Genomic DNA, 12,925 nt, shown 5'->3' with positions numbered 1-12,925 from the left:
ATTTATTTGATGAAAATATTCAGCCGCTTAAAAAAAACCTGGAAAACTATTTTAATCCAAGACAATCCTGAAGGCTTTATTTTCCTACCTTTGAGGTTGCTAGGATGAAATAATTTTGGCATTTCTGTGGCCTGCCGAGGAAATGGTAATCAGAAATCTTTCAGGATTACTATTAGTGCTTCCACGGTGTATGAATGTGTAGGACATATGAAGTCAAAAAGAGAGTTCTGCCTGTGAGCAGTGTAACCCAGGCTGCTCTGAGAAAACAGCCTTTTTCTCAGGACACCTTGAGAGCGGACTGAATTCAAGGAAGATGACTTTTTTTTTCCTGGTAGTACTCCAGGAACTGGAACCTTTCAAAGCTACATGACATCATCTTTGGCTTTGGGAATTTTGAATTAGGCAAGAGGCTTTCTCTGTCCAGAGAACTAGGGTTGGATTCAGAGGATGTCTTGAAATGATGTCAAAGCCAGAATCTGATGTCAAAACCTAATCCTTCTACCAAGAAGACGAGTGACTTTTTCCAATTGGTAAATAACAGTCCTGTCTCACCATGGGGAGAGGTGGGACTGTGAGCTGACATTCTTAGAAGGCACCACTTCCATGGCCATACTCCTCTGCTCCTAGGATAAGATTTACTTGAGATCCATTTCCCTCCTTTACCTCTCTCCACATTCTGCCTCTGGCTCACCATCAAATGTTTAGCCAAATGGAAATCACTTTAGCAAACCATTCTCAACACACTACATCCTGGTCATCAAGCTACCCTGCAGGCTCTAAGTGCTTCACCAGACACTGAAGTGAAGGCCTCCTTAGCTCATCAGCAAAATTTTATTGAGTCCTGCCTCTTCCACTCTAAGTGACCTATATTCTCGAATGTTTCCAAGGAGGAGTTGGATATATGATTATGAAAGAAGGGTCCTCATTGCCAACCAATCAAAAATGCCAGGATATTGTTTTTTAGGAAATTGAATCCATTCAATACATTTATGATCCCTAAACCTAGGGATGCAAAGACATAACATACATTCTAACAGAGGCAGAGGAGGCAAGAGAACAGAATATAGCCATTAGGTGAATGCTATAAAGGCTTAAAATAGAACTTGTGTTCCTCTTTTTTTTTTTTTTAATTCAATTTGAGGGTTGTGAAGGACTAAAATGAAATAATCCATAATCCACAATTCAAACCAGAAGGTTTGGAATAGTTTATAACCACAAACAAAAACAAGCCAATTAAGATGGCCTCTTTTTATAACCAGAAGGAATTCCAGAGAGATGTCTTTATCCAATCACAAGTTAACAGCAGAAGAAATACATCTACACATTTTAAACTTGCAATTTTTCACTAGTACTGAGTATTTACATCTTCCAGACTTCTTGACCGGTCTTCTAAGGTCACACATTTTTCTTAAGAATCAGAAAATCTCAGCTGTGGTTAGTCTATCTGGTAAGGTTCATGTTAAGCATAAAGAGATGACTGAAAGATGCCGTCAATAAAGGTAGGTTATTACATCTTTTTTCCCCCCCAAAACATCACCCAAAGTACACAGAAAGCATTCTAGGTATGTAAGAGACTGCTAGGAGTGGAAGGCACAAAGAATGATCATTTATAAATCTCTTTCCTTCCAGTGAAGCTGTGGAGGTCGAAATAACTGTGCACAAAATCCTCAGCAATTCAGAATGTGAAGACTACCTTGATGACCCCATTTAACTCATTTTACTTCCCTGTGCCTCAGTTTCCATGTTTGGAGCAAGGCAAGGATCTTTTTCTGGACAAAGGCCAATTCGTGAAAACTATTATTGAGGGGGCCACACTTTTCCTCATTCAAAGTGAAAATAGCTCAGAGAGTCCCAGTTTAGATGGCCACTCTACCAAATGGAAAAATATTCTCTGGAAGCTTGTGAGCTTAGGAATGTTAGTATTCTGGCATATTTATCCTGTTTATTTAGTATGAGCATGAAGGCAACTTTCTCATCTTTGATACTGACTTAGATGGAGCCCATATTTTGAAGCTAGAAGTCATGAGGCATAATAACCACTGATACCATTAGCTTTGAATTAACATGATCTGGGCAGTTGAAAAAAAAAAAAGGGTCGGAGTTCCCGTCGTGGCGCAGTGGTTCAGGAATCCGACTAGGAACCATGAGGTTGCGGGTTCGATCCCTGCCCTTGCTCAGTGGGTTAACGATCTGGCATTGCCGTGAGCTGTGGTGTAGGTTGCAGACACGGCTCGGATCCCGCACTGCTGTGGCTCTAGCATAGGCCGGTGGCTACAGCTCCGATTCAACCCCTAGCCTGGGAACCTCCATATGCCGCGGGAGCGGCCCAAGAAATAGCAACAATAACAACAACAACAACAACAAAAAAGACAAAAAAAAAAAAAAAAAAAAAAAAAGGGTCCTCAAATTCTCAGGCCCAGGCTCCACCCCAGAGTTAATATCTCAGAGGCCTAGACAGCTACTTAGACTTTAAGTTCCCTCCTGAAAATTTAAGCCCCAGTTCTTGAGGAGCCTTTGGGAATCACTGATTTAGAAGAGTCTTAGATCTCTTTTGACCTCTAAGGACAAGTCTACACTTGCTTCTGATATCAGACAATCTCACAGATAAGTCTCCTCCAGTAACACTGTGATGACAACTTAAGGCCTCAGACTTTGGATATTATTCATACATCTCCTGGACTGACCTCAAAACTGAATCCTCACCGAACATCTCACCCTTTTATTAGTCAAAATACACTAGGGAAAAATGGTCTGTATTTCAGAGGTTCAAAAGCTTAAGAGTAGAATGGGAGTAGCAGACAAAGTGCCTGTGGGGTCAACAGTATGAGGAGGAGGGAAAGGAGGATGGAGGGAAGAATGGGGGGTGGAAGAGGGAGAGAAGGAAGAGAGGGAGGAGCAGAGGAGGAGGAGAGGAAAGACAAAGCCCACCAACTGGCTTCATTCAGTTTATATGGCCCCAAATACAGATTTTATAGTAAGTCACGCAGATTCGCTGCTTGAGATGAGATGAAAAAAAATGTGGCGTGTTATAAAGAATGGCAGGGACCCAGGGAAGGATGAAGGAGCTGAAGGGAGAGTGGAGAGGGAAGGAGGAAAAAGGCACTCCCACAGGTCTCCAGTCCTCTTCATGGCTTAGCTGAAGGAACCGGAAGCACATAACCAGATGGAAAGCAGATGCCAATCTGGTCTCCCCTCTTCCCCTATCCCAGCCACCCTCTCCTTGACTCCATCACACACGACATAGTCAAGGCAGAATAAGAGGCAAAACATACCACTTGGCGTATTACCAATCTTCATGACCCTGCACTGTGTAGCATTCAACGCCCTTCCTCCCCTGGCTCCATCCTCCTCTCTGATCCCAGCCATCTAGCGACTCTGAGTTACTCAAAACTCTCAGGCTCTTGACATCCAACTTTACTCTACCCACATAGTTTGTTGGCTCATTTGATTTTGTCTTTCCTAGAAGGCCATGATCTTGCATGTCTAAAATTTCATCCAGTCTCCAAAATTCAGCACAGTTGGCATCAGAGTACCTGAATAGTGCACAGATCATTTTCCTCCTTGTCTTATAGTTGCCTCTTCTCCTGGTTGGTAAGCAATTGCAACCACTGGCCTAGACATTTTTATGTCTCCTAGAGTACCTAACACAAAGCCTTATACTTGTCAGAAACTCAGAAACTATGTGGTCAAGTGATCTACTGTTTGTGTGGTCATTCATTCATTCAACAAAAGAATAATCACTATTCAAAGAGTATGGCAAATGCCTTGAAACTCAACAGAAATTTCTTTTATATTTTCCACATCACCTTGCTGTTGCACGCTAAAAAAAAAAAAAAAAAAAAAAAAAAAAATCCCCATAAAGAATCAGAAGATACAAAAGCAGGAAAAACTGATTCCGTGAAATCTGCTGGCAACCTCCCTATCAGTGAATAATAAAAAATTCCTGGCTTTAAAAAGACATTTCATAATATTGTCCAATTATCATGTAACTATCTGCAGTCACAGTTCATAAAAAATGTGTATTCCTATTCTGAACATTAAAGGTTAGACTTAAAAGTCTAGGCTGCAGGATTAACTCCTAAATTTATGAGACTAACCCTGAATAAGTTATCATCTTTTTCACATGCACAAAAGCTATAATTAGCTCAAGATTTTGCAAAACTATGAGCCACAGTGGGAATGAGTCCATCTCCCTGTTCAATCAACAGATCCAACCAAGTGAAAAATTACATTATTTATTTTTCAATAGAGCACTTGGTAAAGCAAATATTTTAAGCAAATTCATGTCTATGAAATGCAGCTTTAAATGCAGTTCATATGAGTATTAGATTTCTGTATAAACATGTATGTACAGCCCATGTATTAAATAAACATTTTACATGCATGTAGACTCATCAAAGAATTTTTCAGTCAGAATTCACAGCGGTTATCAATCACCACAGTACATACCAGATTATCTGAATCATACAACAGTTGCCATCTTTTCCCATCCCAGGCCCCTGACATCAAACCGTTATACTAGTTTGTGGAATAATATGCCATATCTGGCAAGGAACGCTAGTTATTATTTTGGGCTAACATGAATTTAATTTTCTTGACTTTCTGTCTCTTACTGTCACTTTAATATGATACGGAGATACCCCAGGTTCCTTCATAAGTAGAGAAAAAATAATTTCTTCCTCCACTGAAGGAGAAACTGCACAACTCAATCTGATCATTGTGTGGAGGAGCAAATATTTCCAATGACGACATCTTCCTATGTCAGTTGATTTTATTACAGATGTCATCTCTGTGTACTGTATTAGTGCAGCTCTTTCTTCTTCCTTCAAGATTTTAATCTGGCTTTGTTGCTCTAACATTTTATTGGTTCAAAATACATGCTGTAAAAATCCATGGCCATCAAATTTCCCTGTGAGCTAAAAATAACCCATGGCTGTCAGTTAGAATTAGCTGATAAAGAGTGTCAGAGCCTGTTCAGAAGAAGTTTGATAACTTCCTGTTTATGCGGCACTGACCCTTGTCTAATAAAGCTTCTTTGCCCTAGAATGAGGGGAGATTCTGCTGCATTCTATTCCTTAATGGCCAATAGTGATTACTTTTGAAAGCCTTTAATACATTTCCCATATTAGACATGAACAGATGTCAGGTATGTTGCCAAGGGAAATTTCTTTTATGCAATCTTGGCTTGTTGTACAATAATAGCCCTTTCTCAACATGGGAAAAAATTACAGACCCAACTAATTTCCCTGACAGGGGAGAGTTACATATGTTTTCCACTTGTAGTTTTTACGACAAGTTTACAATTTTGCCAAACCTGGAACTAATTGGGACTGTTTCCAAAAGTGGCCCAATAAACCCCCAAAAGTGTAGAGCCATTTGAAAAGGCAGTCAATGATGGTTGCTTTTGCATTTTCTCCCTTTTGGTCAAAGCAGGGTGCGGGTGGGGGAGTTCGATTGCAAAATTACTTCATTTATGTTGCTTAAACACTTACTGTTTCATATCCTCCCAGTTTTTGAGCAGCTTGAAACATAGTCCAAAGGTTAACTGTTAGAGGGACAATAAGTATTTAGATAAGCATTGCATTAACATATTTCCAAGAAATGTCAATTCAAACATTTTGTTTTATTTTTTCAATGAGAAAGAGAAAAAACAAACAAAAAAGAAATACTCATGTACCCCAGAGAGCTAGGTTCTTAGGAAACAATTTGCCAAAGGGTGTTCAACAACAGGATATATTAGCACCACTTAAAATATTTCTTAAAAACAGTCACAGCTACAGAAATGGTTCTACTTTTAGGATAAAGGACAACACAGTTTTTAGTCCTGTAGCCATCAGCAGACCAAGGGAAGCTAAATTACAGCCTCCTTGGGAAAAGCGTGGGTTTTCAAAACAGGGTTTGGTCTTGTAGGATCCTTAGAAAGAAGCCATTGATTAAATGGTAATATATAAAGCTTTCTTCAGATAAGAACTCTCCATAATCAATAAATAACAGCCACTTTAATATATGATGACCTTCTTGAATAGAATGTCTGATGGCAGCACCATATTAAAAGCTCACAGCATTTCTGACTAACACGTGGTGCCCTGCACTGAGCAGGGAAATAAATATTTCACCCTTGAGGCAGCAGTGATACAACAAACAAATCAAAGGGAAGGAAGATCCTCGTCGGCAGAGGAACCGAGTCACTGTTCGCTTAGTCCCCTAACTTGCCTGTGTGATGTTGCAGACACATATTTTTAAAAACATGCTTTCTCTTTGTGGGGCACTGCAATGTTTACACAGTGAAATATCAATGCCAAATTGCTGGCAATCCTGTTCACTGGTACTAAATACCATGGAATGGGACTGCTGTGGATTTGATTCTTTCACAAGTGGGGAAAATTCAACTTCGAGTAATCCCTTAGTAAAGGAAATGAAGAATAAAATTAAAATTAAAAAAAAAAAAAAAGACTGACACAACACGTTTGGAAAGCCTCATTGAACCTTGCACTATTTCAAAGCTATCAAGAGCCCTGCCTCAGCCTTGATTTAATCTGAACCAATGCATAATGCAACAAAGCTGTTCATAGTACATTAATTTTACTTCTATTTCAAGCAACCAGTTTTCAGACAAACATTGTAATCATTCGTAGTTATATAAGTTTATAATGGCTGCAAGGGTTCTCTTGCAATCAGTGCCAATTGCTATTAGGTATGTAAATTGTTATGTAAAACATACAGGTTTGACATTCTTCATCAAAATGACACATGGTTTTAATCTAGGAAGATACATTTGGAGAAAATACTATTTCAAGCCAGGGGCTCATCGCTTTGTGTGCCACAAAATCCAGACAGAGGCGAAATATATATTCAGTGGTGAAATCAGGACAGGGTCTGGGTTTCTTCTCTTTTTATATGGAATTCTGCTCAGCTACGTTCTACTTGGAACATATGATGACGTTTCAGTGTCCCTGTCAGAGTCATTCACAATTGGGCCCTCAGTTCCAATTTGTGTATTTCTTGTTTCCTCTGAAGTCATCGGGTTTTTGTTATCTCTTAACAAATTTGGGGCCGAGGAAATATGTTTTCTTTTTGTGGTTGTTTTGTCCATCTTGAAATGTCCTCCTTTTCAAAGCTGCCTTTTCCCAGGCAACATCTGTGCCTGATAAAGCTGCGTCATATTATTATCTCAGAAGAAAGGCGTTACAGACACTCAAGACTGACAAAACAGAAAATGAGAAACTTTCAACATGTCTATTTCCAGTCATAATCAGTGGATTCGAGCCTATAAATATCTCACTGCAACTGCCCCAGAAGGGAACAATGTAGCGGAAAGAGGCAGGGGAAAAAATTCCTGGCCTTGGTGATTTGTAGCTTTAGTATAAACAGACAGCATCACCCCCACAATAGGATTTCAACATCATCCCGAGTAAAAAAAAAAAAAAAATTTTTTTCTTCCAATTCAAAGAATCTGAGCAGTTTTGCTATTTTAGAAATGAAAACAAGTATACTTACTCTGTTTGAAACCTAAATAGGGTATTCGTTCTATTGGTGTCTTTCTGTCTTTCATGTATTTATAAAGTGCCACCAGGAAGGCCTGTTCATCTGCCCTGCACTCTTCACCGATGGCAACCTTTGGTTTTTCTTCATTGGAGACTTTTTTACAGTTATTATGGTTATTCTTCGGCTTGGTCAAGGCTGACCTGGCCTCACATTTCACCTGGAAAAGGGGGAGGGGGAGAAAGCCATGTCAAATCAAGCACAGCTCAGGGATGCTTATGAAGACATAGCAAGACATCTTTCACTGGGCACCAAGGGGGCACCCGTAAATACCCTTTGCCTTAAAACAGCTCTTAGAGGTATCGCCGAATATGAGATGTCTTCAGCCAGGGGATGGTAACATTTCTGTAAAGGGCCAGACAGTCACTACGGAGGTTTTGACCACGGTAGTCCTGGTCACAATTATTCAACTCTAGCACAAGAGCCATCACAGACAATATGACAACAAATGGTTGAGGCCAGGTTCCAATCCAATCGTATGTGCAGAAACACGTGGCCCGTGGGCCGTGGTTGGCCAAACTGTGCCAGCCTGGCGTAGACACCTTACAAGCATGCTGATGTGAGGCCAGAAATAGTGTGTGCCTCACAGGAAACAAAACATCCTACTCTTCAACCCAGGTGTCTCTCTTTTGAGTCAGCTCTGACAATCTAGGAGATATGAATTTGCCGCAAAACGAAAAGGTAGAGGTCAGCTAAAAACCCAAGAACAAGTGAAACGCTCCATGATTTAAAAAATGAATGGCGCTCCACAAGCCAGATGTTCTTTCTTCCCTCCACACTCTGGGCGAATATGGGGCTTGCCCTGCTGAGCAGCTACCCTCACACTGGCGCCTTGCCACCATGTTCTCCAAGTGGCCTTGGATGGTTGTTAAATATAACACTAAGTTGCTGAGCCATTTTCACTGGCGGGGGGGTGGGGCACATCCAAAGGGTCAAAGTGTGGGTTCAAGAGCGCCCATGGGGGTATGTGTAGATTCCAATATTCTTGACATCTCCGTACCTAACACTGGAGACGACGTGCACTGGGGAAATGCTGTAAATTAAAATGACCCACATTCGACAAGGTTTTCCATTTCAGATGTCTCACCCCTCTTTGCCTTTCCCTTCAGGTTCTCCTTCCCAAGCACTAAGAACATAAAAGCTACGCTTCTTTATTAAAGGGAAATGCATCCTCTGCAAGGGTTTTCTTTATTGCCAATTCTCTCAAATGAACACACTAGTTTAATATCTTTAGACGGGTCCTGGGGAAAAAAAAATAAAACTTCCTGCACAACTCATTCAACTGGGCCTCAAGATAAGATTTTAATTTTTAAAGAGCAGTGGAAATGGGATGAAAACATTTTTCCATGTAGAAATTTTTACTCACAATATTTTCAGGCTTTAGTACTTTGTACCATTATATTAAGGCGAACATCCTGGGAAACTTTATGTTGTCATCATTTTTCACTGCCAAATTTCAGATTGTTGAGTCTAAAGTTTTGATGAAGTCTATAATTTAATGGCTCTTTGAAATTATAAAATCACTCCAGTTCTAATCTGTACTTCCCCTCCCCCTGGCCTTATCTGAGTGCTTAATGTAGCCAGGCTTTATTCAAAGTCCTTTTTTGGTATTATCTCACTTCACACTCACCACCCTAATGGGGCAGGTTATTCTCCTATCAGAGAGGAAGAAACCGAGGCACAGGAATACGTACAAGATCACAAGGTCTCGTCCAAGTTAGGAGGTGGTGAGTTTGGGCTCTGAACCCAGGTTAGTCTCACTCTAGGGCTTGTGGTTTTAAACACTATACTGACACTCCTCAAAATATTTAATTGACAGAACACACTTCCAATTAAAAAGCATATCTCATTACTAGGCATTACAAAACGTATGGCTTAGAAACATAGTTTATCAAAGGAGAAGTAGAAGATAAAACTAGGTGGTTTCCACAGTGTAAAGGGCCCACTCCTTCTGCTGGTTAATGAGCTCCAGTTAACAATGGAGCTGCTGCTACGACAACGAGCCACGCACAGTGCTGTGGGCTTCACACAGTCTACCTAATACTCCCAAGAATCATAAAAGGGAGGTTTTGAGCCCTGTTTTTCCAGTTGAGGAAACGGAAGCTCAGTGAGGTCTGTGTTCTGGTATTTGGCTAGTGTCAGGTGGAACTCTGGGTGCAGAACTCAGGTCTCCTCACCCCAAACTCCAATCTCGTAGAAACAGGAGCAGAGGTCAGTTGTGCAGAAAAAAACAGGCTGTCTTCAGACTGCAGTGATGATGGGCTGGTTATTTATATTAGGTCAGAAGCACCACTGTTTAAGGAGAATGAGGTTGGCCCCTCAGTGTCTTGGGAGCTGCCTAACCTGCCAGACCTGGATGGAAACACCCAGAAGCAGAAGGAAAGCACAAAGAGAGGCGTGAGGCTGACCGGAAGTCATTCAGCCCCCATCACAGGACAGGCTCCATGTGAAGCCGGGTTGCACCTGCTGGGCTGCATGGAACCTTAGGGGCTTCCCAGCAGACCTTTCTTGGGGGCGTAAGATGCCAACAGCGTTTTCCTTCTCAGACATTCCCTTCTCAGACTCCATGCATGTCTTCATTTAACGTCAATGAGTCCTGTAGGGTGTTATTCTGTCTCTTTTTTTCCAGACCAAGTTCCTTTCTACATTTTTTTCACTTTTAGCAGAAACATTCTCAGCATCTCAAGTTCCTGAGACATTACATGGGAGCTAGTCTTCATGGTGACCTTGAGAAAGCCCAATGTTTTGAAGGTAATAGTTAATTACTAGATCTGTTTTTCCTTGCCTGCACACCTCACACTTGGTGAGTTCACTAAGAACTTTGGGGTTTCCAAGTGATTGAGGAAGTGCTAATTTAAGAATCCACATTTAAGGTTTTCAAGTGAACCACCACCTATTTGATATTAACCACATCCTTTCACTGGATAGAGCTGTAACTAATCCAGCCTCCAGCTAGGGTAGGAGGATGTGCTGAACCGGCAGGAAGAGAACGCGAGTCTAATTTTGATCTGGTCACTAACTTCCTAGGAAACCCTTCTTTTATTCCTCAGGAAAGCAAGAAGTATAATCCCTGCAGATAGTTCTGAGGACCAAATGGGATGAAAAAGATTGAAAATGAGGGCAGTATCTGTCACCCTTGTGAAATATTGGAAACACATCTGTGATTTAAAGGAAAGAACATACTGCATACTGGTTTCCCTTTGCGCCTCTTCTATGTTCCCGGCCTTTGGAAGGTGCTTACGGGATGGAAAGAATCATTTGCCATCTATCAGCGGAGGCCTTTCATTGAGACCCAGGCTGAGAAGATTTCTCTTGTGTAGTGACCATATGAATAGGCATTCGCCCCAGACCTGGATTTGGGCTGGACAACACACTCATGACAGCTTCAGAGAACTGGGTCGCCTGTTCTCCATGTGACTTTTGCTATCCTTGGAAAGCCAGGCAATTCTCTTGTCCCTTGGAAAACAGAGTCCTGCCAGCTAGTTTTCACATTCTCATTGAAAGAGGGCCACCTTTTGATGGCGATAGGCAAATTATTGATGTGCTTGTCCTGCCATGCACGTGGCACACTGAGTGGGTTTGTACTCTAAGAGCTTTGTGCTGTGGAGCTGCAGGAAGCTGGTACTTATCCATGGTGAGAAATGGGCTGTTTGAGGCACTTTTGAAGGAAAAAAAAAAAAAAAAAAAAGTCACACAGGTCTTGTTCCTCAAGCCCAATTGTCACCTGAAATGCTGCTACCAGTTCATCAAATGAAAAGACCACCAACATCTTTTTAATGGTCCTGGCCCCAGATGTGGCCTGTGCATCTGTGGGAATTGGACATCCATTTGTTGGTGCCAGCAGACAAGCCCACCGTTCTTCATACCTACCAGTCTTTCTCTTCAAGGTGAAATGGTCTTTCCAGATCCACTGGAAGCAGACAAGGCAGGACTGTAATCCAAGGCTCCAAGATGAACCGGGCATCTAGACCAGTCCCCAGGAGCTGACCGCTGAGCAACATTCACCTACTCACCATGGAAACCAGTGATGGAAGGATGATCCTCCCAGTAAAGATTCTGAATGGCAGCGCTGGTGCAGACGGGGTAGAAAGGATCTTTTAGAAAACCCAGGCTTGGCTACTGTCCCTCCTATGAAGAAAACATCCAGAAACAGCAGATACAGGACAGAGTCCAGTTGTCTTCAGTTTTGTGGGTCCTTGTATGAGATCTAAATGGCCTTCCACAGAGAGGGAGGTTAGAGGTGCTGTGCTTATTGATCAGTTGTCTGAATTTTGTAAAACTCCCAGGGCATACTTTGATGGTGACTCCAGATGACACAAAAAGGAGCTTCATCCTGCTGGGCTCAGGTACAGAACATGCTGGGAAAAACAGATGAAGTCACCTGAGAGGTATGGGGCAGGGCGCCAACACAAGACATTGTCAGTACAAGCTCTGCTGAAGGCTCCAATCCTGAAACCATCTCGCTCCATTCTGTAGTATCCTGCAAGCCATGGCATAGGGAATAAACGGTTCCAGCTGACATCCTTCAAGACCACAGAAGCCAAAGCCCTAGACAGGTAGTTCTAGGGCCAAGATGTCCAGGTTCCTAGAAAATGTCATTCTTGGTGTCCACACAGACTCACTCGCAGAAGATTAAAGGGACAAAACAAAAATAACTTTAGAGAAAAACAGATTTGTTTTTAACCAGTAAACATACATGGCTACTGGTTGATCTCTTTTTACCCCTTGCAATCTTGGAAGCACAAGAAGTTTTAACCAGAAAGCGCTCAGAACTTCCTTGTGAAACAATCATTCTTGAAGGTAAGAAAGGTAGTCTGGGATTTGCTTCTTTACTCTGGGAGGACGTGGCAGACTGTCGACACAGAACTGAATTGGTGCTTTTCTACATCCGCATCTTGCAAATTCACCGATAATGCTCCCATTTTCATAAGTTTAGTTCTTGGATCTGGAAACGTGGTGTCAGTTGAAATCCGGGCTTCAGTTCAGGTCCTAAAAGGGCTACTGCTGTCTTTGGCACAGAAACAACACCTCAACACAAACACCCCTTAAACGGAACCATGGAAATACGATCCAAGCCCACAAAATTTAAAAAGATAAGCCTAAAAATATGAAGTGACACTTCACCCCTCATGGTGCTAAATACTTCAGGCATGGACTTCCAAGATTCCAAAGAATGCTTAGGCAAAATAGCCCCGAGTCCTGAAAAAAGAGTCTTAGCATTTGGACTTTCACTCTGCATTAAGAATCATCTTTAAAACCAAATAAATGTATATATGAGTATAGGTAGACATGTTAAGTATTGTGTTCTAGATCTTTAATTTTATTCTAAGGTAAATGAGAGGTGATTTTGAAAAAAAAAAAAAAAAAAAACTTAGAAGATTAA

At 41.5% G+C, this 12,925-nt stretch overlaps 1 protein-coding gene across 5 annotated transcripts in view; it reads right to left on the bottom strand.

Moving 5' to 3' along the window:
• Positions 1 to 12,925, bottom strand: part of ARID5B (AT-rich interaction domain 5B) — a 189,883-nt gene that overhangs the window by 31,373 nt on the left and 145,585 nt on the right. For all 5 annotated transcript variants that reach the window (XM_021072755.1, XM_021072758.1, XM_021072756.1 and 2 more), the window contains 2 exons: positions 7,498 to 7,702; positions 5,493 to 5,545 (listed from right to left, as the gene is read on the bottom strand). In XM_021072755.1, the coding sequence (XP_020928414.1) occupies positions 5,493 to 5,545; positions 7,498 to 7,702 (258 nt within the window). The remainder of the gene's footprint in view (positions 1 to 5,492; positions 5,546 to 7,497; positions 7,703 to 12,925) is intronic.

The sequence above is a fragment of the Sus scrofa genome, chromosome 14 (assembly GCF_000003025.6).
Source record: "Sus scrofa isolate TJ Tabasco breed Duroc chromosome 14, Sscrofa11.1, whole genome shotgun sequence".
NCBI classification, from domain to species: Eukaryota; Metazoa; Chordata; class Mammalia; order Artiodactyla; family Suidae; genus Sus; species Sus scrofa.
Note: the sequence above shows the minus strand (reverse complement) of the source record. Positions and strands in the feature narration are given on the sequence as shown.